The sequence below is a fragment of the Cynoglossus semilaevis genome, chromosome 1, assembly GCF_000523025.1.
Source record: "Cynoglossus semilaevis isolate Cse_v1.0 chromosome 1, Cse_v1.0, whole genome shotgun sequence".
NCBI lineage: Eukaryota > Metazoa > Chordata > Actinopteri > Pleuronectiformes > Cynoglossidae > Cynoglossus > Cynoglossus semilaevis.
This window is the reverse complement of record NC_024307.1, coordinates 6,492,665-6,519,307: the sequence shown is the minus strand read 5'-3', so window position 1 is coordinate 6,519,307 and position 26,643 is coordinate 6,492,665. Positions and strand designations below refer to the sequence as shown.

Genomic DNA, 26,643 nt, shown 5'->3' with positions numbered 1-26,643 from the left:
AAATCAGGAAACCCACACCCGGCTGACACGATACACAAACAAATGCAGGAATCAAGAAGACGCCACCAAATGAAGCAGGACAACCAGGAAGTAATAACAAAAAGGATCAACAAACAAAGCATTTCCTCCAACAACCGACATAATTGCCCTGCTCTGCAGTCAGATATTCTGTGTCTGTCTGTGAGGAAGTTGACTGTTTATCATGTGAAAAACACTGATGTTCTGAGGAGACATTTTCCCTGTTAATTAGTGGCAGTGGTGGCTTAGTGGTAAAGGAAGCGGACTTGGGTCCGGAAGGCTTCAGGTTTGAGTCTGAGCATGGCACCGTCCCCACACACTGCACACCCACTGTTCACTTTGGTGATGGGTTAAAAGCAGAGGTCACATTTGGTTGTGTGCAGTGGTGTGCTGTGTCACAATGACCAGGAGTTCACTTTCCTTCCTTTCTTTCTAATAATAATATCATTAATGATTTTTTCTCTCCTTCAGAGACCATGCTGAATGGCTTGTTGATGTCCTGCTGCCTCAAGGTGAGCAACCACAGTTGGTAAATCTTTCAAGATCGAGTTTGCAGGAATTATAGAGGTGTCCTGGTAAAAACAGAGTGTGTAACTTTTTTGGCAGAAAGTGGTATTGACAGAGTATGAATCCTGTGGTGGTGAGTTTATCACGGTGTAACATTTCAATCCGAGAAGAATTTGATTTGAATTTTTGTGATTGACCTCTGAATGAAGGAAATGTACCAGTGGTCAGTGGTTTATATCACAGCAGTGAAGGCTGTGGTGACGCTCACTGGTTCACCTCTTCCTCTTTCTTCTTCTTTTGTTCATATTTAGTTTTTAATCCCAGGCCCACCTACAAAGTTCTAGTTACAGAGTTAAATCCATAAATATATAGTAAACCTTTGTTATGAAAAAAATGTGAGAAATGCTTTAGATACACTGATATTAACAAAATACTTTTATTGTGATCAAATTGAACATTCTTGTTAATTTTTTACAGCAGAGATATCAGCCATTTGTCAGAAGAAGGTAAGACAGTGTCTGTTCTCTCACTTTGTCTCATTTCACATTAACTGTGGCAACAATACAGAACAATCACAGTTTGTTCTTCACACACACGATGAATAATGAATATACTCTAAAAACAGGCCGATGAAGCCAGGAAGTACCTTGAACTTTACAACACAGCTGTGGACACTGAGTGGGTTTTGTTTGGTCATGGTTACAAAATAATAATAATAATAAGTATGGGCTACTCTTTTTCACACATAAAGAAATATTTACATAAAGCACACTATATTTGAAGTATTGTTTGTTTGTGAAATTTAGATTTTTTATTTTTATTTTGGTGCTGGTTTACTGAAGTGCTTTTCTAACGGCCAGATCATATCCAGTGAAGCTGCTCCTCACTTGATACTGGTTGGCTGGCGTTGAATAGACGTCCCAGGGCAAAGTGACTCTCTGATGGTTTCCACAGAGACTCTGGAAAAACTGTGTGTGAGATGATCTCAGGTTTTCCCGTTAGGGCAAGCAGCCGACTAACGTTGTCAGGGGAAACAGCTGGGCCCTGCTCTGTGGATAATCCACAACCTTTCCTCCTAATCAGGCTCTGTGCCACCCATTTGTCAAAGCTCACCTGGGGCAGAGAGAATCTGACACCAACCACCACGGTGGTCTTCACGTCAGCATTTCCACCTCCATTAGATTACAGATGAACATACTGTAGAAAGAATCTGATCTGTTGTTGTTGAAAGCTGACGAAGCAAATAAGAGAGCGCACCGTCGGACGGCAGAAATCAAAATTGAATATGTCCGCCCGGCATCTCTCTAATGGCATGGGATTAAAGGCTGATCAGATTAGGATGCTCCTCAGCTGCCATGCTTTTTATTTTTAGAAACCTGAGACACCACTGGGGCACATTAAGGTTTCCTGTTGCAGCAGATGTAGACAGACCAAGAAGCTTGACAAATACTAACAAAAGAGGGAGATAATAACTACTAATATTTTTTAATTATATTTTTTTACATGATATTTTCATTTATTATTAATTATATTTTTTTACATGATATTTTATTGTGTATTAGTTATTGTCTGTCTTCTAAAATAGAACTTGAAGCCTCACTGCTCCTCCTCCTCCTCTTCATTTTTTCTTATTTCTCGGCTGTGCACCGTAGAACTGTAGCTCACACGTTAGAAGGGCTGTGGTCACCTGCTTCTCAGCCGGCTGCTGCGGGCGCCATGGAAACCGGCCTGTCCGCTACTGCAAGCGTTGCCATGTCAACCACCACAGCAGTGAGGTGGGGGCTGCAGCAGAGACCCATCTCTACCAGACCTCGCCCCCTCCCATCAACACACGGGAGTGTGGTGCTGAGGAACTGGTGTGCACCGTAGAAGCTGTTATAAGGTACACAAACACACACACACTTTTTTTTTATTTCCTTGCCACCATGTTTTCCCGCTCTCATCATATCCATGTCCACACAGTTTGCTCAAGGAGGCAGAAATTCATGCAGAACAGCGTGAGTTTGAGCTTAACAAGCGTCGTCAAATGGGCCTGTCTGCCTCTCACCATTCTCTGGACAACATCGAGTTTGACAACAAGGAGGACGACCAGCACGACCAGCGTCTGCTCAGTCAATTTGGCATCTGGTTCCTGGTGTGTAATCACAGGCTATTATACTCACCCTGTCTTTCAATAAGAGGGAGAGACGGCTGAGATAAGGATGTGTACAGTACACGGCCTGTTATCACTGCTCTGTTGAATGTCACGGTTCCCTGACTGATTGCTCTGACACGTGTGCAGGTGAGCCTGTGTACCCCCAATGAGAACACGCCCACTGAGAGCCTGGCCCGGCTGGTTAGCATGGTCTTCCAATGGTTCCACTCCACCGCCTACATGATGGATGATGAAGTTGGAAGCCTGGTGGAAAAACTGAAGCCTCAATTTGTCACCAAGTGGCTAAAGACAGTGTGCGACGTGCGCTTCGACGTTATGGTCATGTGTCTGCTGCCCAAACCTGCTGAATTTGCCCGGGTAAGAAGTGTTTAGTGAAGGAAATAAATTATAAAGCAATAATCCTGGTGAAAGGTAAACGCCACCTTCTGGTCCAATACAAAAACTCAATACTGCAGTACAAAGCACTTGCAATTCATTGTAATGCTAAGCACATCTAAAACTCCTTTATGATTTTATGATTGAAAAACTGCTTAAAAAGACTTGAAATGTCCTTTTTGTATCAGGAGATTCTTCTGAATTAAATTACCACAACTATAAGGATTCCCAAACAAAATATTTCTAAAATAGTTTCCAGTCTACTTAAACAGTGAATGAGGTCAGTTCAAAAAATGTAATACAATTTAGGTTACATTAGGTAATAAAAAAAGGAGTAGAAGAGTAGAAGATGCAAATGACTATTTTGATCCGGCTTAGTAAGAGGCTACTACTGTAAAGTGTTTCTAACTCTTTAGTTTGGATGCGTAGTTTTGAGATAGCGCCCCAAGTTGGTTCGTTTTAAAGAGGCGGCTTCTTCATCTGTTCTATTAGGAGTTCGCCTGCTCGCCCTTTCCCCACTGTCTTTATATTGATTTTGTTTACGCTCGGAGTCTTTATCTTCATTTTCTGCTGGAACACACTGTGCCAGTCTAGTTTTATTTGTCTTATTTATTCATGTAAATCGAGTCATTTGTTAACGCATTTGTTAGCTCAGTTGCTAGCATTCACTTCGGTCAAGTTAGCCGGAAACTGTGTTGCCAGGTTTGACAAATGCCGCCGAAATAACATTAATTGCGGTGAAACGAGATAAATAATGTGGACGTTTGCGGGATTGTAGTGTAGTTTTTTTATTGTTTATTTGTCAAGCACAAAAAAATGTATCAGCGGTGTATTTATAAATTGTTTATTTGTCAAGCACATTTAAAAAAAATGTATCAGCGGTGTATTTATATTCGAATACCATGTGAGCCACCAAATAACGGGGGCACGTGAGGCTCGCGGACCGCGCAATGAACGATGGTTACATCAAAATGCTACCAGCCTCCCTGTGGATGGTCCAGCTGTCACTTTAGAGAGTTTTGTTTTTCTTACTACAGGTCAGTTCTACACAAAGTCAAAGAAAATGACCAATGACAACAACACTTTTAAAACGTTCTAAGTAAATCTTTCATTAATGACTGAAGGTAATGAGACGTGATTTGACCCAGGCTGCGTGGACTTTTCTTATAGGTGGGAGGCTACTGGGACAAGTCGTGCAGCACGGTGACCCAGCTGAAGGAGGGTCTGAACCGCATCCTCTGTCTGATACCTTACAACATCATCAGTCAACCACTGTGGGAATGCTTCATGCCTGAGTGGCTGGAGTCCATTCGCACTGAGGTTCCAGACCATCAACTTAAAGAGTTCAGAGAAGTACTCAGGTATATGTCCCATGTTTTCTTTAAATCAAAAGCATTTGCACTTTTATTTCATTAGTTTTAGTTTAATTTAGTTTTATTTCCTTTACCGTGCTCCAAAATCCTTTTCAATATAGTATTAATTTCCCTTCTCTTTCCTTTCCTTTCTTTTAGGTTAGTTTATTTCTTTTAGGTTTGTTAGTTTAGTTTAGTTTAGTATAGTTAAGTTACCTTTGCTTCCCTTCCTTCACTTTCCTTTCCTTTCTTTGCCTTTTCAAATCATAGCAATATGTGTGTGAACAAAACAAACCTTCAGCTGCTAGAGAGTGACAGTTATCCTTAATACAGTTTTGATTGACTTATTTTGCATGAATCCATTCACATGATCACACCTTTATTTGTTTTGTTTTTTTTACTACAGCAAAATGTTTGATATTGAGCTGTGTCCCCTGCCCTTCTCCATGGAGGAAATGTTTGGCTTCATCAGCTGCAGATTCTCTGGATATCCGGCGTCTGTGCAAGAGCAGGCTCTGCTGTGGCTCCATGTAAACACGCACACACACACACAAGGTCTTGTGTCCAGTTCACTTCCTGTGGTTCTGTCTACAGTGAGTGTGAATTGAACAGGCTGTCACAGAGTGTGAGTCCCTGCTGAATATGGATCTGGGTCGCAGAATAAAACTGAGGGAGAGAGCAGCCATTTCTCCACTCCTTCACATACGCAGACAAAGCTGGCTTCCCTGTGTACGGCACATGGATCAATTTCAGATTGTCTCTCACACCTGTGATTGAGAGATTTTATTACTGTAACGTCAGCTCAGCAAACATCTCACAACAGCTTGCAGAGTGGTATCCAGTTCCACTTTGTTTGTTTACACCCTTGTTTATTGTAAGAAAAAAACATGTTTTTACTAATATGTGCCAACACATTATGCAATATATATTTTTAGCTACTGTCAACTCATGAAAACAGATCTAAATAGTATTTTTGGTCACTAAAATATGTAAGTTTAATTCTTGGTCTGCAGTCTAAAATAACAATAGTGTTCATTTTTATAACTGAACACCAATAGAAATACCACTTAAATAGTACAGCATTGAATTTTGATCAAATATATTGAACATAACTGTGCACATGTACAGTAAATATATATATGCATATATACATTAGTGTGTTATTGTTTATGTTGTGATCTGACTGTGTGTTTTATCTCATGAAGGTGTTGTCAGAGCTGGACATCGTGGTGCCGCTTCAGCTCCTGATTGCGATGTTTTCCGATGGAGTAAACTCTTTAAAAGAACTGGCCAATCAGAGGAAGGCACGGTCTTCTGATATTAGCGGAAACTCCGGGGCTCGAAGGGTGAGGGGGATAAAGTGCTTACAGACAAAAAAAAAAGAGAGAGAAAAGACTCAGATGGACTTTATAAAAAACATGTCTTCTCAAACTCTTGGGACAAAGATTTAAAAATGTTGTCGCTTCTTGGCTCATGCAGTCCACCGATTATTAGGATGATCTGTTCTGGATGTAACCATGGTAACACCTTGGCTCCTAAATATAGCTCAGTGAAAAGGGTTCAATTAGAGTTGACTGTGATCCATACTTATCACTGAATGTTTATCCAGAATCATGTGCTTTTATTTTTGGATATAACACAGACCGTGTAAAAATTCTAAATGCTATGCTGTTATAGTTTGTACAGTGACTTTTTGTTCACTCACAGGTCAGTGTGGTGTCAGATCCAGGGCGTCGTGGGCATCACAACACCCTCAGCCCATTCCCCAGCCCCTTTAGAAGCCCCTTCCACAGCCCGCTGCGCTGCAGCCCCTTCAAAAACCTGGGTCACGCTGCTGGACACTGTGCCCTGGATCTGGACTGTGATGACGATGACATGAACCTTGGTTGTTTTATTCTCATGTTTGACCTCATCCTAAAGCAGGTGACAATATTTCCTAACCCTCAACCCTCTTTTTTTTTAAATAACTGATGTTTCCACAGGTGGAACTTTGAAACTTGTACTTGATGCACCACTTTTTCTCTCCACTTTGTCCCAGATGGAGCTCCAGGACGACGGCGTGATGCTGGGTTTAGACAGCGGACTAGGAAAGGATATCGTGGGCATTATCAACAATGTTTTCCAGGCTCCATGGGGGGGCTCACACACATGCCAGAAGGATGAGAAGGCGCTGGAGTGCAGCCTGTGTCAGTCAAGCATTCTGTGCTTCCAGTTGGGATGTGAACTTCTGGAGAGGCTGACCCCCCGGGAGGAGATACGCCTGGTGGTGAGAGTCGCAGCGCGGTGGTAACACTGATCAGATATTAATGAGACAAGGGGTGCTCAACGCCGTGCGGTTCTCCCCTGACAACGCTAATGTTAAGGATAACATAAAGCATCAACAACGTTTTTTTTTTTGCAGGAGCCTACAGATAGTTTGGAGGAAACGTTGCTCTTACCTCAGTCAGATTTCTCCATTGCGACGGAGAACGCAAACGAGGACAGAGACAATCCTGGTGGTGTGAACACCGACAACACCAGCAACTATTCTCCTGATGATGCACGTATGTGTCAGTTCTGTACAAATCTTCGATATATGTGTCTAATTTGTCTAATTTTTGTCTAACTTTTTAAAAAGAGATTGTACAGAACATACAGTAAAAGAAGAATTTTGTGGGAAAAAAAACTACACAGCGGCATCCTTGATTTATGACGCCATCTCCCATACATTTATGAAGAAATTCATGTTCCAACATTCTGATAGATAGCATTAAAACAAATTCAGCATGGGAACTAGTTGGCGAGTGGTGCAAATGAATATGTCGTCACAAGCGATACACACAGAAGATTTTAGTAACCTGATGTTATGTATATAACATTGTGTGTTTACTATGCTGACAGTGTCCCTTCTCTCTTCTGAAGACAGTAATGTCCCACATTCAGACATGTCTCCTCATGTCAGACGAGCAAATAGGTCTTTGAGCTCATGGCCCACTTTAAAGTTTTAATTTTGGCTCAGAGAGGAGGAAAAGTTTGGGCTCCTTGGGTCTAAAGTGTTGCTGAATCACTCTTAGATGTACCAGTTACTACACTGCTGTGGTACCCACTGCTCAGTAATGTGACACACTTTAAACTGTGCTGTCCTTCTCCATACAGCCATGAAGAATAACTCCGATAAGAAGTTCTCCTACCAGCAGCTGCCCGTGTCTTTGAAGCTCATTTACACAGTCCTTCAAGTACGTCCGTCCAGATAAATCAGGCAAAATCTGAACTGTTTCTTTGTCTGCATTTTGTACATGTGCCACACTGTGAATTAGCCTCTTTCGGCTCCGCAGGAAATGTCCAAGTTCGAGGAGCCGGACATCTTGTTTAACATGCTGAACTGTCTGAAGATCTTGTGTCTCCATGGAGAGTGTTTGTACCTCGCCAGCAAGGATCACCCCCAGTTTTTGGCCTACGTCCAGGAGAAGATGCTTATCCCGTGGTGTGTTCTCACAACTTATTTTCTCTGTCAGGAAAAAAAAAAGAAAAGAAAAGAGAAGCAGGTGGACAGGTGTATTTGTCCAAAGCTGCTGAGAAACATGACCTATTGAGTTCACTTGTGTCTGTGTTTCAGTCTGTGGTCCATGCTGAAGTCAGAGTTTTGCCAGTTGGCCTCTCTGGCCGTGCCTCTGCTCCTGCACGCCCTCTCTCTTTCCCACGGAGCCGACATCTTCTGGAACCACATCAGCTTAAATTTTAACAGCAAGGACTGGAAGATACGATTTGAAGCTGGTGAGTGACACTGAATGGGTGGATTTTTGTAACAGACTAATTTCTCTAACATTTTCTGCGTCTGCTGATATGTAGATGCTCATGCGTTGTGTGACTTCTCATATTCTGGTGTGAACACACTACAACACGGCTCTCATTTTTTTTAGATGCAATTAATTTTCAGGCATGATTGTGGTGGTGCAAATTAATTGTTGGTAAAATGGTTTATATAATACATTAGCTAAACCACTGCCTGCTCACGTCATCCTCTTGTGTTGTCATGGTTACCGTGTGGCTCAAACCAGAGGGGAGAGAGGGGAATTGTGGGATTAACAGAGGGTTTTCTTGCCTTGTGATTGGCAGGGGTGATCTTTATGACCTTGAGACTGAGAGAGAGGACAAAACACGTCTTCTGACACACAGATGTCCAGTAGGACAGTTGGGGTGAATTAATGTTTGACTGAAAGAAAGAGTTTTTTTAAAATAGGAGTGAAGATTGTTGACTGGTGTCAATGATTGTTTTGCAGTTAAGTAGAATTAAAAAGAAAATCAGCCACGTCATTAAATTAAGGTTGAATAGATTTTAATCTGTGTGAATATCATGAATCATGAATATGAGCCTCATATACATTTTGATATACAAATATATCCTGTTAGTGATGTTGAAGGGATGATTTTTTTTTTCTGTTTGCAAAATATTAAAAAAATACATTTCCCTGTCCAACATTTTCTTCAGTCCCACAATGACACCTAGTGGCCAAATACTTTAAGTGCACATTGGCAGAGAAGTGACAGAAAAGAGACAGCTTTTTTAAAAGGTTCAATCAATATCTTTGGAGACTTTTTTTTTGGAAAGGTTAAAATTAAGAGATGTCTCTGGACAAATAGGAACATAATGTGTTGCATACACTGTACAGTGTTGCTTCATTAGAGATTTTACGTGGGGTCTGCTTATTATATCAGTGTGACTCTGGCAGGATATCTGGCAGCTCTGTTTCTCCACCTGACATGTGATCTGGTTAGTGATGCACCTCCTTGTCACTGTTTTCTCTCATGGTTGCTCCCAGTCGAGAAGGTCGCCGTGCTGTGCAGGTTCCTGGACATCGGCGCTGTGACGAAAAACCACCTGCTGAAATATTCATTGGCTCATGCTTTCTGCTGCTTCCTGACATCTGTGGAGGACGTCAACCCAGCTGTGGCCACTCGAGCCAGACTGCTCCTGGACACCATCAAGAGGCCGTCACTGCAGGTGACCTGCCCCGAAATCTCAGAGAAAAAAATGGCACAAAATGTCATCATTTTAATCCAAGGAACACAGCAGCATTTTTCTTATTTTGGCTATGTGAATTATAAGGATTTCTTTGTGAATTAATTCTCTGATATTGTTTTGAAGCAATGAAGTTGAAGTTAAAGAAAAACATTTAACTTGACGTTGAATTTTAATTGAAAAGTGCTGGATACAAAGGTGAAAGAAAAATCTAGAGTTTTGATTTTTAGTGGCAGAACCTTCTCTGTTGAATCTCCCAGCATGCATCTGTCTAATAAGTGACAACAATGACCTGTAGAATTTTGTAAATTCATTTCTAAAGGTTAAGTAAGTCTTAGGATATTTCCAGCTAAGTTCTGTACACATATACATTTCAAATGAGTCTGTGTTCCATCTCCATGATACAGTGATAAGTCCTGTGTGTTCTTCAGGGCCTGTGTCTGTGCCTGGACTTCCAGTTTGACACTGTTGTGCGTGATCGACCAATCATCCTGAGTAAACTCCTGCTGCTGCACTTCCTCAAGAAAGACATTCCTGCCCTGAGCTGGGAATTTTTCGTCAACCGCTTTGAAACTTTATCTCTGGAGGCCCAGCTACATCTGGACTGCAACAAGGAGTTCCCCTTTCCCACAAGTGTGTAGTATTTTATTGGACTAAGATTCAGCACAAAGACAAAAAATATCCATTTCTGAAATCTGTTTAAATTCCTTCTCCTCACAGCCATCACGGCCGTACGGACTAACGTAGCCAACCTCAGTGATGCGGCGATGTGGAAGATACGAAGAGCTCGTTTCGCCCGGAATCGTCAGAAGAGTGTACGTTCACTGCGTGACAGTGTGAAAGGAGACCTGGCCGAATCAAAAAGAGCATTTTCACTTCCAGAGTCACAGTCACAGAGCAACAGACTTCGTGAGTAGTTCAAGTCGACCAGACCTTCTGACTGTACACCAATCTGTCTTTCAATTTAATCTGAAGTCACACAGGCTTTGCAATTTCTGAGACACACTTAATGCTGTTTATTTTTTCCCCCTTTTATCTAGGTAAAATATTTGTTAGTTTGTAAATAATATATTTCTACACAATTTCATATAAAGAGAAAAAAAATCAACTCCAGGATACAGTAGTTTTACTAAGGAATTTTACAGTAAGGAGCACACAGAAAGATAATGATTTAATTCAATTATTTTCATCATGCGTCAGTGATTTTTATTTCCTTTGTTTTTTTTATTGTTATTTTTGGTTAATTCTACTCTAACTAGAGTTTTAAAAATTATATCTAAAAAACAAAGATAGATTTTAATAACGTTTTCTAGGTTTCCAGCTTTGCCTTATTAATGTATTTTATTGGTTTCTACCTCAACACAATAAATAGACAGTCATTAATGTATTTTATTGGTGTACATTCTACCTCAACACAATAAATAGACAGTTTCCTGAGGTATATAATAATTTTACTTACTTTAACTTACTGATATTTTAGCCCTGTAGCCTCTGTCTCATTTGAATGTGTTATATAATAATTTTACTTACTTAGTAAGCCTGTAGCCTCTGTCTCATTTGAATGTGGCTCTGGACAGATGGCTGTCTGAGTGTCTGGTATCCATCCAGATCTTTATGTCCTGTAAACTCATGGATTTTGTACTGTTTACAAAATCCCTGCAGTGCAGCAGGAGATTTTGCGTCTGTTTGTTTGTGTATGTGCTACATGACCATGAAGCTTGTACATGTGTTCTGGGGCCACGCCAAGTTGTGTTCTCTATATGTGTGGTTCTTAGCTCTCAGGCTTATCAGGCAAGAACAGTCGGCACCGACGCTGGGAGATATGATAGAAAAAGTCCTGCCAGGTGAGTTACAAACCCAAATGTGAACATACTGTTCTTCTCTTAATTCTATTTGTTGGGAAAAGTAGTAAAAAAAGTAAGAATAATCAGACGTTTCAGTTTCCACAGCTTCACGTCACTCTTTTTTTTCCCACCTTGTCGCTTCTTATAGGCCATACGCCGTCTCCTGAGGACGACTCCATCATCAGAGACCTCCTCCCTGAGGATGTTGGCATCGATCACCAGACGGTCCACCAGCTGATCATGGTGCTCATGAAGTTTATGGCCAAAGATCAAAGCAGCGCTGAGGCTGACATCGGCAGTGCCAAGGCCTTCAATACTGTGAAGCGTCATCTGTACGTGCTGCTGGGCTACGACCAACAGGAGGGCTGCTTCATGATCGCCCCTCAGAAGATGCGGACCTCCACCTGCTTCAATGCCTTCATTGCTGGAATTGCACAAGTAATTGAAATCCAGCCTTGATGTCAATTAAATTGGTTTACAGTCATTCCAGCAGGGTATGTTATGATTTTGTTTTCTTGCTAATAAATGTGTAATCTCTTACATCTCACAGGTGATGGACTACAACATTGGTTTGGGAAAGCAGCTGCTCCCTCTTGTGGTGCAGGTGTTGAAGTACTGCACGTGTCCACAGCTAAGACACTATTTCCAGCAGCCGCCACGTTGCTCTCTCTGGGCTCTGAAACCACACATCAGACAGATGTGGCTCAAGGCGTTGCTAGTCATCCTGTATAAGGTATTCTTCTACTCATTATGTGTCACATTATTTTACAAAGACAAGGTTTGACAACAGAGACGGCTTCCTGTGTCCATGTTGTCCTCAGTACCCTTACAGAGACATGGACGGCAGTAAAGTTGTCCTCCATCTGATCCACATCACTATCAACACACTCAACGCCCAGTATCACAGCTGTCGCCCTCATGCCACAGCGGGACCTCTTTACAGCGACAACTCCAACATGAGCCGCTACAGTGAGAAGGAGAAAGGTGATGCACAACAGTCGTTCGTCACAGCGTCAGAGTTTAATGATGAACATGAGTGAGAAGTCCACCCACTCCCACTGACACACAGTACAGTATCTTCAAATAGATACTAGATAAAATCTAGATAAAATCTAGAATTTCTTGACTTTTTAACTTAAATGTATTTCACCCAAAAAACAACACCTGATTGAAATTCTCTACACGTTTTTTTTTTGCTTCAGAAGAGGACAGCGTCTTTGATGAGTCTGACGTCCATGACACTCCGACTGGCGCAGCTAACAAGGAGTCGCAGACCTTCTTTGCCCGCTTGAAGAGGATTGGCGGCAGCAAGTCTGTGAAGTACCAGCCAGTGGAGTTGAATGCCAAAAAAAGTAAGTGTGTGTTTTGCCCAGGTCTTCCGAGTCGTGTGTCTGATAACATCACATCGATCGAATCTCGTCTCGTCTACGGTGCAATTTATTTATTTGATTTTTGTGGTTGAAGGCGTCTGTTTATCTGACTGAGACAGAAGCTGCTCTTCCCCTTCCTGGTGTAAGGTGACATTGAGCTGTCAGAGTACCGTGAAGCCAGCGCCCTACAGGACAGCATCCTGCACTGTGTGAGGGAGGAGAGCACCAGGAAGAAGAGGCTGCAGGCCATGCACAAGCAGAAGTCTCTGGATATTTCCAACACAGACTCCATTCTTTTCAACCTGGATGAGCACAGGCGAAAGTCGTGCATCGACCGCTGTGACATGCAGGTCCCACCTGTGGTCTTGCCCCCATCGTCATCCACATCCCACAGCAGGCGTCGTGGGAAAGGATCTTTCGATGGCTCGTTTGTCCGGGTGGAGGCCGGTGACCCCGCAGACCGAAGAGGCTCCCGAGGCGGCCATTCTGATATTTCCAAACCTGTCATCCCAGAAGTCCGTCTTAGCTGCATGACATTTGACGACAAACTGGACCAAAGCTCTCTGGGAGGATCGGCTCAGGGAAAGGAGGACCAGGACCTCATTGACCTTTCTTCTGACTGTACATCGATTCCAGAGAAGCACTCGCTGCTGTCGATGTCAGACACTGACTCATTAGTCTTTGAACCGCTACCTCCTTTAAGAATCATCGAAAGTGATGAAGAGTTCGATTTTAGCGCCATCTTGAACAAGTTCAATGGCAGTCCAAAGGTGTCCACTTCTCCTGCCAGCAGTAACACCCTTCGCCTGTCTCCGGTGGTCCAGGTGAGTGTGGAGGACTGTTCGAGTGGGAAGAAGACACCAGAAAACAGCTCAGAGAAGACACTTGTGCAAAACACGCCAACTGGCTTGACACCAAGTACCTCTCTGGATCTTCCTGATCGACAGGAATATATCTGCCACGAGAGTCCAATGACACTTAAGCAGAAAAGAGACCTTCTCAGAAAGACCCCTCATGTCCCGGACACCTCATTAGATGATGCGTCTGTGATCCCTGAAGACGTCAGGACTGGGATAGGACTTGGAAGCAGTCCCTCTGGTAGGACAATTTTCTTAGACATCCCTGAAGACAAAGCGGAGCCTCTTTCTTCACCAGAGAAAAGCAAGAGTATTAGCAATGATGAGGAAGAAGAAGATAGTGATGATGAAGATGATGATGACATGGGAGATGGTGACGATGCAGACAGTGACCCTAAACCTGAGAACGGGGAGGAAAATGATGAGGCAGAGTTTAAAATCCAAATAGTTCCCCGCCAAAGAAAACAGAGAAAGATAGCTGTTAGCGCCATCCAGAGGGAATATCTGGACATCTCCTTCAACACTTTTGACAAGCTCAGTGGTGAGCCGACCGCAGAAGCAGGTAAGGCCAGATTTAAGTCTGAGGATCCGACTTTGAAATATTAGGATTTCTGCTTTGCTCATAAAACATGAGCCTGCAAGAAATTGATCTAGAAAAAAATAAATAAATAAAACAAGGTGTTCCTCCTACCTCCCCTGCAGGGGGTGCTACAAATGCAGATCAAATGCTCTGGTCCTTAATTTGTTTAATCAATACAGTGTCTTGTTGCAGTGAGTGAGTAGGTCATGATACCACCAGAGGGTTTTGGGATTTATTCCAGACTGGGCAGTTTAAAGATCTATTACGACTAACTTCTTCTTTGGGTTCCTGAGGTAGTTGCCTTTCTGGGTTGAAACTTTTACATTTTCACCCGGAAATGTCATGATGTCTTGCATACAGTACAGACGGCAACATTCCTCCAAACGAAATTACCACCATACACTTCAACAGGCCTAATAAAATATAAACATGGAGTATTTACTATATGATTTTAAAAAATAATTAAAAAATAAAAAATAATGTTAAGTTAGGATAAAGGTAACATTTCTGAAGGTTTGTATTTAATTAACACTTGAAATATACATTATGAATTTACCACTACAGAGTTAATGCAGTTAATCAGGCTTTGTTTTTTAAGTTAATGTAAGGCTACACTAGTTATAGGGTAAATCTGACTCTAATGTAAACCTGAGGTTGACTTGACTTTGGAGAGCCAAATAGATCTGTAGTCCCTTGGACTGCATCCCACTGAACATCTATGTGATCATCATTTAAAAAAGAGATAAAGAATTTGTAGCAAGAAACTGCATTTTCAAAGGTCCTTTTTTTGTAGCTTAAAAAATGTCAAATGTACGACATCTCACTGTGTCCAGTGCTGTGGGGGTTTTTTTTTACTCTTCATTTTTTATAAACACAGCAAATTTAAAAGGAAGCTGCACAGCGGGGCAGAATAAATAATTAAATTAGCTCTAAAGGAACTATAAATAAACTCCTGCCTGTAAGCATTTCTGCCACAGTTGCTGGTCATTATACAACTAATATATATGTACAGCATATATACTGGCATGTAATGGCATGTACCCTGATGCCGATGCCCAACATTCACCCGTATTTTGCAGATCACAAAGTTCTGTCAACATTGGAAAAGCCAAGAGAATCGGCCTCAGCCCCAACGCTTGACGCTGGTATTCCTGAAACAAGCCATCGCTCTTCATTATCAAGTAGGATGCAAATATTTCATTACCTGATTTTCTGCCGTACACAAGGGCCTTAATTTGATATCTTGTGTATAAAATGGAGCTGAACAAAAATATTACAAAAATAATCACATAATGTCATTTCTTATTACATAATTAATGCAAGTTATAAACACGGTTCTAAATTTTTTTTAACCCACTACAAGTAGAATTTTTCATTTTTGGAAAAAAAAAAGCGATTTCACGTCAGTGTCCTCCTCATTCACATCATGTGACCATACCCACCATACTGGTGTCAGTAATACTTGTGTGGCAGCTGGTGTCTAATGCGTGGTTCTGTTCTGTATGTGACCCACAGCTCAGTACCGTCAGGTGAAGCGAGGCTCTCTGGGAGCTCTGACCATGAGTCAGCTTATGAAGAGACAGTTGGAGCATCAGTCCAGCGCACCTCACAACATCAGCACCTGGGAAACAGGTCAGCAGATTTACAGCACATACAGACCTTTTTGTTTCTCTATATGCTCAGCTTTCTTTTAAGCTTGTTTTTACTCTGCTTCCTTTAATAAATAAATATAAAAAAACATACAAATGAAAACAGCAAAAATTTATTGTGGACTGTAAGCATTTTATGTTATCAGAAGTCTTGGCCTAGTGCCATGTATTTTGTATCATTGCATTCAATGCTTACTTCTTTAAATGATACACTAGCAACCCACATTTTTTAAAAACACCCCTGCATTACCATGTACACACCCCCAGGGGCCGCTGTTGAAAATTTCTGATCAATTTCTGATTCAATTTTTAAACATTTTCCATATTATTTATATCGTATTGTTTATAAAATTTTTTGCAGGTCCAACAAAAACCAGTCTGCTATCTGCACCCAGTACAGTGAGCATGTTTGTCCCTGCACCAGAGGAGTTCATCGACGAGCAGCCAACCACCATGTCAGACAGGTGACTAACATACTGGCAGGTATGATTGTTGATTCCCAACTAGTCAGCCCGAGGATCCTAACGCTGCGTTGTGGTTTGGATGTGTTGACCCAGGTGTCGTGACTGTGCAGCTGTGCTGGAGGAATATGACGAGGAGACCCTGGGCCTGGCGGTGGTCGTCCTCTCCATGTTCGTCCACCTCAGTCCTGACTTGGCTGCTCCCATGCTTCTCGACATAATGCAGTCCGTGGGCAGGTACTGTACATTAGGGCCGTTCCAGTAAATGCTCTGCAATCCCCGTCCACGCAGCAATTCCACAATAAATTAACTTTCATAACTCGCCGATAGAAGTCATGCATAATTCATGGCAGAGCCCTCATCCACTGTTTTAACTTCTTTCAGGTTGGCATCAAGTGGCAATTTTTCCGGACAAGCTGAGAGGTATGAGACACTAAAGCCTTCACACCAGTGCACTCAGATTATTTACTGTGCTCATAGACCAGATTAATAATACATGTGAGCAGCGACTGCCAGCCCGACTCAAGACGTTTGCCCTGTGATGTTTTGCAGCATGTTGATTCCAGGGAATGTAGCAGGTGTAGCCAAACAGTTTCTGCGCTGCATGTTCCACCAGCTGGCACCTAATGGAATCTTGCCCCAACTGTTCCAGAGTAACATCAAAGGTCTGCTGATTACTACTGCTAACAAAACGACCATAAATGTGCCTGCACTCTGACAACAGCATGGCTCCCTAACACTCAAGCGACACCTATAGTGATGTTAAATGTTATTAGACACTGCAGCCCACTGACTGTTTTAGAAAATCTTAATTTTTGATCAGTGTGTTTGAATCCCTGTTGTAGAAAAAAAAAAAAAAATAATAATAATAATTTTAGCAGTAAATTATTATTTTTTCCACAGTACTTCATTTTAAATATACAATATAACATATACTTGGGGTTAGGTTTTTTTGTCGCTGTTTTACTCACCTAAATATTCACTGATTATTTAAAGGCAGCCATATTTATATGAATTCTATTCTTCATGCTCAGATGGAAGTTTCCTCCGAACACTGGCATCGTCGCTGATAGACTTCAACGAACTGAGCTCTGTTGCAGCTCTCAACATGCTGCTGGAGGTAGGCCACTTGTTTCTGCGTTGAGTCATTTAACCAGCAGGGGGAGCTCTAGTCAAACCAGTGGTTTGGTTGTGACTGCTACGAGCAGTGTCTTTGAGGTCATCTCAAATCAGATTATCCAAGAAACCTTTCCTTATCCTGCACTGGGCCCTACTTCAATGTTCTTATTACAAAGTTACATAATTGGAAGAGAACTCACTGATGCATGAGCCAATCTGAGTCCAGCAAATCCCCTGCTCTGGTTATGAGTAATGTGATTGATTAAGACTGAATGATCAGTTAAATGGAAATAGTCCTGCCTATAAAACCTCATTATGTAATGCCTTTAATAATGCTCTCGTGCCCCACAGGGATTGAACAACAAAAAGAGTCTGCCAGCAGGGGGCACTATGCTGCATTGCCTGGACAACATTGCCACGTTCATGGAGGCTCTTCCCATGGACTCTCCCAGCAACTTGTGGACAACCATCTGCAACCAGTTCCAGACCTTCCTCACAAAACTGCCCTGTGTGCTTCCTCTGAAGGTAGATATTGACTCCTCCGTTCACTCAGTCATGGTCTGATATGGTTTAATGTGATTAAGGCTGGAGGAAAATGCATCCTGCAGTGGTGCCCTTGTCAGGTTCAATAGGACGGAGCCTTAAAATTGTGATTGATTTCACTCTGACGCTTTTTACCATCGTGGTCAGATAAGTGTATTCTGATCGATGGACCTGCACAGACACATTTGACAAAATCTGTTGCTGAAATGTTTCTCTGCAGTGCCACATGGATTCCAGTTTGAGGATTATCATCTGCCTGCTGAAAATCCCAACCACAAATGCAACCCGGGTAAGTAGGGTGGCTGGGGTTTTCCTTCTCATTTGTACAAATCCTCCAGTCTTGATTATCTGACACATTCTGTTTTCCAATTCTGCAGAGTCTCCTGGAACCGTTCTCTAAGTTGCTAAGCTTTGTGATCCAGTATGGCACCTTCAGTCTCTCCTACCTTGTAGAACTGTGTGGACTGTGTTACAAGGGCTTCAACAAGGTACTGTGTATGCTGTGTTTTTTAAAGTGACAGTGGACATTTAATTCACGTTAAAGGTACAATTATACAATTTTATATATATATATATATATATATATATATATATATATATATATATATATTAGCGCATTCTATTTATGTATTTTTTCACTCTGTCTAGCTGCACTGTGGAACCACAATGTATCTATCGATATATCAATTATACCATGATACTGGTCAAAATACATTTAAAAATAGTATAAAAATGCTTTTGTAATTTAAAATATTGTAAAATAAAAATACAAGTTAATAGTGACAGAGAAATTTCTTTACTTCAATACTTTCCTCCATCTCCAGGCTAAGCTAGGCTAACACTCTTCTTCTATCCTAACTTAATTACTTTGTCTTTTCTATTAACATGGTCCCTACCTTAATTAAGATGCAGTAATGTCCTTTATCTAGAGTCAGCTCAACACACACACTCATACAATTGAATGGTCCCCCTCCACCAGATGGCGCTCTAGGCAACCGCCTAATTCGCCTATGCCCAGAGGTTCCAACCAGAAATATCAAAATTATCAAAGAAAATACAGACAGAGGGCAGTATTTCTTCAAATAATGTCAACATCAATCATTTCATGTTGCACAACTTTTTAATTTTAATGATTCTATTGTTCAATTCTTTGCTTAACAATAAAATAAAAAAATAAAATAAAAATGATTTACAGATTTAACTGGGCAACTAAGACAAATGAAAGGAGCTACAGAATCATTTTTTTATCCATCACAAATGGAAATATTCTCTAAGTCACTCATGGCTTATAAAAGAACACACATTATCATCATTTCACATACTGTAAACACAACACAACACAACACATACAGACGTGGACCATTGATGGAATGAGTCAAACCTTCTTACTGCAACAAATCCAGCAGAGTTGATGAAACGTGCCGATGTTGTTTACTGGCCACCTGCTCACCGATCTTTGGGTGCTACACCTACGAAGGATCTCTGACTCTGCACTCAGCCAGAACTGTGCCCATGTGTCACAGATGATTAAGTGGGCAATCAGCCGGTATTGATTAACATGATGAGTTGGTGTGCTGGGGCCGAGGATGTATGGTGTGTTTGAGAGTGGCTGTCTCAGACGGAGATGGAGCCAGGGCTGTCGGCACCGTTTGGCCAGATGGATCTCCAGTCCTCCACCATTGTCAACACCACATGCTTTATGTCTCCTGCAGTATTGATTTTTCTACACCCTCCTTAATTCTTCACCCTATAATATCCACTTTTCTAAACCCAGAGTCACAGTGAGCAATTGCTGCTGGGAACTGTCCTGTGCAGTTGTTATACGGCGAGAAGAGGATTCTGGGCTTCAGCTGCTTCCCTTATTACCCAGGGCCACCTCTTTAAGGACACACAGTCGGGGTAGTCACACACTACTACTAAACTAAACTGTCACAGCATACACACACACGCACACACACATACCATTTGTCACTGTGGCACTGCACAAATGGCACTTGGTCCCTGAGCTTAAGAGCAAACTATGATTTGCTATTTGCCAAACGGACACGCTCCATTAAGTTTTAATTATGAGAGCACCGCGTACAGGTACGGGGCAATAAGGAGCCACGCGGCGAGAAATGTCACCGTGTTCTCGTCCAACCCAAGGTACTACCGGACCACATACAGAAAGAGACGGGCGAAGTGGAAGCCAGAAGATGACAGTGTGGTTTGTAAACAGGCAGTTGGCTTTGTGTGGAAGGGATGAACAAAGAGAGCAGCCTGTCCTCGGGGAGGGAGAAGGCAGCCTGACAGCCTCATCTCAGCTGCCTGGGACTCTGGGAGGAGAGATCTGGACTGGCCTAAATCTACCCCTCAGCGTCACTATTCTCTCTGTCTATTCTCTGTCTCCTTGCTTACCCCCACCGCCTCTCTCCTCCCCAGCTGCATGTCCTTCCCCCTCTATTCAGGCTACTGAGTTTGTGCTCTCTTAGCAGCATGAGTAAGGGACGGGGGCGTCGGGGGAGCAAGGGAAGGGGGTGATAATAGAAAAAAGCATTCTTGCTGCATCAGTACATTTATGCAACTCTCTATCTTCTCACATACAGGAGAGAGATAAGTTCTACATGTCCCGCATTGTGGTGTTGGAACTTCTGCAGGCGCTCAAGTTCAAGTCCCCTCTCCCCGACACAAACTTGTTACTGCTGGTCCAGGTAAAATTTTTTTTTGACTTTTCAATACAGCTACTTACCAAATACACTGGTGAACCTGGAGCCTGTGTCGTGGGCTGTGTCAGTTTGTTTGTGCAGATATTGGAACACGTCTGGCTGAATCCACCATCATTCAAAAGCACATGATCTCATCCCTGCAGGGGGTAAGACCTGTCGTCACTCTGTGTGTGAAAGTAGGTTAGAGCGGTGTTTCCCAACCTTTTTTAGGCCACGGCACATATATATCACAAGGAAAAACCCCACGGCCCACCACCGAACAGAAATCTCACAAAAAGTATATATGATGAAATATAGTAATATTCCAGTTTAAATATACTAAAAACTGTACTCCTGTTAAGCTGAAGACGATGTTAATGTACTGGCAGGAATTGAAGAAAGACATAAAAGACCTTCTTCAACAGCTCTGATAATATTTTTTTAGTTTTAATAACCATCTGCTGCCCCCGCGTAAGGAGCAGACGTTATTAAAACTCTTTGACAAACAGAAAAATTATTTGCAAAAAAATACTGGTTTTGGGACGCTGGATAATCTTCCGCGGCAGTGTGACACGGCACAGTGGTTGGGAATCACTGGGTTAGACAGCAGTGAATTATGTAAGAAATTATCGATGCACTGAAATATCGCAATATGTTCATTCACGATACGGTATCGATACTTATGCAACACTGGGTCGACTTCTTTTATTAGCGATTTATATGCAAATGTTCGTGGTGTTGGTTCATTTTATTTTGCGTTTGTTTCTTCTCTGGTGATTACAAATGCAGATCCCTGATTTATGCAACAGCATTGTGTCTTTACTATGCTGACAATTTCCTACAATTAAATACAATTAAAAAAGTTTTAAAAAAACCAAAACAATATATTGTTGCATCTGTAGTATCGCATTGTTACCCCTGTATCGTGACGCATCTGTAGTATCACATTGTTACCCCTGTATCGTGATACGTATCGTACAGCCAGGTTCTTGCCAATACACACCCCTACAGGGGACACACATGAATCCTGCTTTTGTTATCCATAGTGCACAACTGCAGCGATGGAATGTATGAGACAATACATAAGTGAGCTCTTGGACTTCATCGCTGATATGCACACGCTGACCAAACTGAAGGTAAGTACCGTTCATATGAGAGTGCGTTCTGTGTTTTGTTTTTTCTGAACGTGAACTTACTCCATCTGTGCGGTATCCAGAGCCACATGAAGGCTTGTTGTCAGCCGCTGCACGAGGACACTTTTGGGGGCAATCTGAAAGTGGGACTGGCACAAGTGGCTGCCATGGAGATCAGCAAAGGCAATCATCGTGATAACAAAGCCGTGGTTCGTTATCTGCCCTGGCTTTATCACCCTCCGTCCACCATGCAGCAAGGGTGAGAATGACATTTGATTTGCTTTGCTGAAGACGACGCGGGTTTGGACGTTGTCCATTAGGGGGCGCTCTGATGCAATGTGCATTGGCCAGGACCATAATTAGACAGAATGGTTAATGTAGTTTAATGACTAAGTTTTGCACAGATGTTGTGTGTGCTCATCCAGAAATACCCTAAAAATTTGTCGCAAGTACGTGATCCCAAAGGTCAAAGAACTACAACGACCAAATATGGAATTCTTAAGCAGGTGTTTTTAGTTAAAAAAAAATGTACTTGACCACACAATTGCTTACAGCAGATGATAGAAAACTTAATATTAATTACTTGTTTTTTTTATTTGTTTTGTGTAAACACACAAAGTCATATTTTCTGAAATACATATTTCTATCCAATACAGGCCAAAAGAATTCATCGAGTGTGTTTCCCACATCCGTCAACTGTCCTGGCTGCTGCTGGGCTCCCTGACTCACTGTGCCCTGCACCAGGGCTCTACCTCCTGCATGCCCATCCCTCTAGACGCCGGCTCCCACATCGCTGATCACCTTATCGTCATCCTCATTGGTTTCCCAGAGCAGTCAAAGGTCGGAAATGTGTGATCTGACCATCGACGCTGATCTGTCTGATCCACAGTCACTTCAATGACCTCTTTGATTTGGGTCTTGATCTTTTCAGACCTCAGTGCTGCACATGTGCTCCCTGTTCCACGCCTTCATGTTTGCTCAACTCTGGACCATCTACTGTGAGCAGGCAGCTGCTGCTCCATCCCTGCAGAACCAGAACCAGACAGAGTTTTCCTCTGGTGCCATCCTTACGGGTCTAGAGTTCTGGAGTCGGGTTACACCCAGTATCCTGCAGCTCATGGCCCACAATAAAGTGGTGAGTGCTCTGTCCACACATACAAAAACACTTAGTTCTGTCATTTTAATGCATATTTTGAACGTATCGAATTTTTCAAAAGTCCAAGACTTTAACTTGAACTTTACTCACAGATGGTGGAGATGGTGTGTCTCCATGTCATCAGTCTGATGGAAGCTCTGCAGGAGTGCAACTCCACCATATTTGTCAAGGTTTGTTACACCGCTGGCATTTATTACCATATAAGAGCACACAGCTGTTCATAGGTCTTCAGCCACTCTTGTTATTTTTGTCCCACCTTCAAAAAGCCTTATACAGTATTGGAGAAGCAGTTGAATTTTCAATTTTACTTTTCATCCACTGGTCTCCAAGGACCTTTTCTAAAAACAACTGTCAGTTTGTTTGAACCGAAAACATGTAATCATTCATTTTCTGCCCAATTAAAGTGCAATTTTTCAGTTTGACAGACGTCAGTGAGACGTTAAACCATCCACAGAACTGGATAACCTCATTACAGAAAATGCAGCAAAGTGTCAACCATCCACAGAACTGGGTAACCTCATTACAGAAAATGCAGCAAAGCCTGCTGGGAAAAACAAAGAATTTATGACAAGCAGAGGAATAAAATGTGTTTACAAATACAAACTACACAAGAACAGGTAGGATATGTAGGTTCAAATGGGTGTCAGTATATCAGGAGGAGAGGAGAAGAAAATGATCTAAAAAAAAATGCAACTCTGTTATGGTTTAGGGTTGTATTTCATCGAGTCTGAACATAAAAAACAAAGGTATGAGAAATATTGGCAAATGATAATACTGTATATGAAGGTGGGACATTTTTCAATTTGATACATTTTCAATACAAAATATATATTTATACTGAGTTTATATTAAATGTTTTGTTTTCTTTAAATGCAATTTTAAGTATATTAGAATATTTGGACCTGCTCATATGTCACAGTAAATTACCTTACCTTAGTTTCCAGAGATACATGTGTCGTCACTGTTACAGTGCTACACTACAACATCTCAGTGTTCATGACTCTTTGCAGTTGATCCCTATGTGGCTGCCCATGATTCAGTCAAACCTGAAGGTAAGGAATTTTTCCCCTATCTGTAAAAATCCTATTCTGAGAAATTCTATTGATTTTCAAACTAAAGTGATGTCATTGTCCTTCGTTAGCATTTGTCTGCTGGGCTGCAGCTGCGTCTCCAGGCCATCCAGAACAGAGTGAACCACCAGTACCTGCAGGGCCAAACATCTGGAGTTCCTCCATTTGCTCTGCGCAAATGGCTGCAGTGCACACAGTTCAAGATGGCTCAGGTGGAGATCCAGTCGTCTGAGGCCGCCTCGCAGTTCTATCCCATGTGATCGTTCTGGCTCCTCGGGCCACGGATCGACCCTGAGACTGAAAAGTTCTGAGACTGTAGTGTAAACCCATGCTGTGTGGGATTTATTTAGCACTTTTGGTAAAAAAACATATATGTAAATATACAGCAAATCTATGCTATTTTAAAGTACGAACACTGGAAGCCCATGATTAGTCTGTGTCAGGTGCTGGACTGTTGTGTTCAGCAGATTGAAAGAGTCGGTCGGTGAATGGACGGATTTCTATAGACCTGCTGTATGTTAGACATAGTGAACGAAAGTAAGTGTGTGTTTAAACTTGTAACAGTCACTTTTTAAATAAGCCTTGAAAGAAGGAGAATAAAAGTGAGAGTTTTTCTAAACGTGCAGTTATTTCTGATGAAACGTCCAGAATTCAAATACAGTTGTTTCTGATGAAACGTCCAGAATTCAAATGTGACATTTCCCTGGCCTTTATGTCTCCACTGATGTGGAAAATGTCCACTCTGCTGCGCTGCAAATGGCAGAGTGATAAAATCACTTTGTTTGGGTTTTTCCATTAAACGAGAAACTGAAACCTCGGGTGTCTCCAGGAAAAAAAAAAAACCACGACATGCATTACCCAGCTTTCGGTCTGAGATCCTTGTCAGACCGTCAGTCACGCTGCCTCTCGCCATCAGAGCTCGTATCGATCAGGGGCCTGTCTGAGTAGCAGCAGCAGCAGCTTTGTAACTCGATAAGGTGGAGCCAGACATTGGAGGTAAACAAGACTGTTTTGGTTGTGTTCCCCTCCCTAGCTTAAAATGGAAAACCCCACACCCACACCCCGTTTCTCCATCCCACTTCATTGGCAGCGGTGAAAAAGATTGGCCCACGCATATACGGAGCAAACGCAATTACCTTTGGCCTAACGTGGTTTGTTGTGATTAAGTATTGTTGTGAGGTCTAACCACATTACCACCGTGCTCCCATCTGAGGATAACAGATGACATGACAGCGGGGCTAGAGAGCTGAGCAGCACATTAAATTTACTTTTTGACCTCTCACTCCTGCAAAGATTTCATTATGGAGCTTTAACAACAATTAGACCTGATGATGTTAATGTATTCTGCTGGGTGAGGGTGAAGGGTCGGTGGGGGAGGGAGGGAGGGAGGGTAGTTTCCCTGATGGGATTCCTTAGATTTCTTAGATTTCATCTGTGTATGAGAGCTTGTGGGATCCTTACACCAAACGAGCGTCGTATTATAACATCACACCATGTGAATAATGAACACACAACACAAACGCTGTACTGCCGATGGACCCCGAGCCACGGATGAATCAGTCTGCAGTGCCCCCTTCTCATCAGACCTCGAGTCCTTGCTCATCAAAGAGCCTCTCTCCTGCTGTGCGTGTGTGTGTGTGTGAGTCGTGCTGGATGCAGGAGTGTATGCGCATGTGTCTCCACAGGGTTCAAGAGTGTGTACGTGTGTGTGCACATCTAACTAAGTCACCTCTGTGACCTTGGTTCTATCTGTCAGCCACTGCCACCGTGGTGATTGGTTGAACATTTTTTTTGTTATTTCAGAGAACCTATATCTTTGACTCTCCCTCTCTCTTCCTCTCCCTCTCTCTGTCTCTGTCTCTCTGTCTCTCTACCTTTAAATATAGCTTATGTAATCAGCATCCCACAGGTATCCAGCACTTTACCCACCCCTGCCTGCCTGCTCGCCTGCCTGCTGCCTCCTGGAGGACCATATGGGGGTTCTGACCTGATGAGCAGGCAGCTGGAGATACTGAAGGTAATTAACACTGACCAACGGCCTGTCAGCCAGAGAAGAGTGAGTGGGTCCTTAGAAAAACTGTTGAAGGTCATCCTTGGGAGGACCTTGTTAGTGTCTGTACATGCACTGAGTCACAATAATATGAGAACTAATCAGGAGTGTGTTCTCGTGACTCCAGCCGACGGCTTTGTACAACTGCAATTTTAATACATCCACGCGTCTTCTGCTGGTTGTGGATCCGTGTGAGGCTTGTTGAGACACTGGCTGTCCCTGCTCTTCCCGCCTCGTGCTGTCACATCGCTTTTACGCCAGTGAAATATCCTGTTCTCCGACTGGGCAATGCATGAATGTTTAAATTGCTGCGAGTGTCCCGTGGTATCACCGTCAAACACCACATCTACAGCAGGGAAGGCAAACTGAACCAGGGCCTTTCTTTCACGTTAGGACTCACTCAACTTCCTCTCCAGTGATTTTCTAGTGCAGTTTCAGTATCTATTATATGTTTGTTTTTTACCTTTAAATATTTTTGACTCTTCATCATTGTCACTTTAAATAGATAAACATAAATGTTTAGAAACTTGTCTAAGACCTTGTTCGCAGAGAATTACAGATTAAAAAAAAATTGGTTTGATTTTGTTTGTTCTGTCTTGATCTGTCAACAGTTAGTTGAAAAGTTTATGATTCAGGGCTGAAGACATATTTGTTAATAGTTTCCTGAGGCTAAACAACTGTAATTGTTATTTAATAGTGAAGTGGTGGTGGTGGTGGTGGG

At 42.2% G+C, this 26,643-nt stretch overlaps 1 protein-coding gene across 5 annotated transcripts in view; it reads left to right on the top strand.

Annotated features, from left to right (window-relative positions):
* Positions 1–24,492, top strand: part of unc79 (unc-79 homolog, NALCN channel complex subunit) — a 35,866-nt gene extending 11,374 nt beyond the window's left edge. The window contains exons 10-51 of one of the 5 annotated variants that reach the window (XM_017035866.2): positions 490–530; positions 1,003–1,031; positions 2,178–2,407; positions 2,488–2,659; positions 2,807–3,037; positions 4,226–4,416; positions 4,814–4,937; positions 5,613–5,753; positions 6,115–6,330; positions 6,446–6,673; positions 6,809–6,950; positions 7,543–7,622; positions 7,722–7,870; positions 8,003–8,160; positions 9,207–9,388; positions 9,838–10,039; positions 10,127–10,315; positions 11,182–11,250; positions 11,399–11,688; positions 11,801–11,983; positions 12,072–12,234; positions 12,453–12,602; positions 12,768–14,039; positions 15,137–15,238; positions 15,573–15,689; positions 16,068–16,170; positions 16,264–16,404; positions 16,552–16,590; positions 16,720–16,832; positions 17,202–17,287; positions 17,638–17,811; positions 18,050–18,118; positions 18,207–18,317; positions 20,415–20,519; positions 20,603–20,680; positions 21,560–21,649; positions 21,730–21,905; positions 22,303–22,486; positions 22,578–22,781; positions 22,895–22,972; positions 23,813–23,854; positions 23,944–24,492. In XM_017035866.2, the coding sequence (XP_016891355.1) occupies positions 490–530; positions 1,003–1,031; positions 2,178–2,407; positions 2,488–2,659; positions 2,807–3,037; positions 4,226–4,416; positions 4,814–4,937; positions 5,613–5,753; positions 6,115–6,330; positions 6,446–6,673; positions 6,809–6,950; positions 7,543–7,622; positions 7,722–7,870; positions 8,003–8,160; positions 9,207–9,388; positions 9,838–10,039; positions 10,127–10,315; positions 11,182–11,250; positions 11,399–11,688; positions 11,801–11,983; positions 12,072–12,234; positions 12,453–12,602; positions 12,768–14,039; positions 15,137–15,238; positions 15,573–15,689; positions 16,068–16,170; positions 16,264–16,404; positions 16,552–16,590; positions 16,720–16,832; positions 17,202–17,287; positions 17,638–17,811; positions 18,050–18,118; positions 18,207–18,317; positions 20,415–20,519; positions 20,603–20,680; positions 21,560–21,649; positions 21,730–21,905; positions 22,303–22,486; positions 22,578–22,781; positions 22,895–22,972; positions 23,813–23,854; positions 23,944–24,132 (7,033 nt within the window). In that variant the 3' untranslated portion in view covers positions 24,133–24,492. The remainder of the gene's footprint in view (positions 1–489; positions 531–1,002; positions 1,032–2,177; positions 2,408–2,487; positions 2,660–2,806; positions 3,038–4,225; positions 4,417–4,813; positions 4,938–5,612; positions 5,754–6,114; positions 6,331–6,445; positions 6,674–6,808; positions 6,951–7,542; positions 7,623–7,721; positions 7,871–8,002; positions 8,161–9,206; positions 9,389–9,837; positions 10,040–10,126; positions 10,316–11,181; positions 11,251–11,398; positions 11,689–11,800; positions 11,984–12,071; positions 12,235–12,452; positions 12,603–12,767; positions 14,040–15,136; positions 15,239–15,572; positions 15,690–16,067; positions 16,171–16,263; positions 16,405–16,551; positions 16,591–16,719; positions 16,833–17,201; positions 17,288–17,637; positions 17,812–18,049; positions 18,119–18,206; positions 18,318–20,414; positions 20,520–20,602; positions 20,681–21,559; positions 21,650–21,729; positions 21,906–22,302; positions 22,487–22,577; positions 22,782–22,894; positions 22,973–23,812; positions 23,855–23,943) is intronic. The other 4 variants (XM_017035886.2, XM_008307977.3, XM_017035874.2 and 1 more) reach the window with 4 other exon arrangements.
* The last annotated feature ends 2,151 nt before the right edge of the window (positions 24,493–26,643 follow it).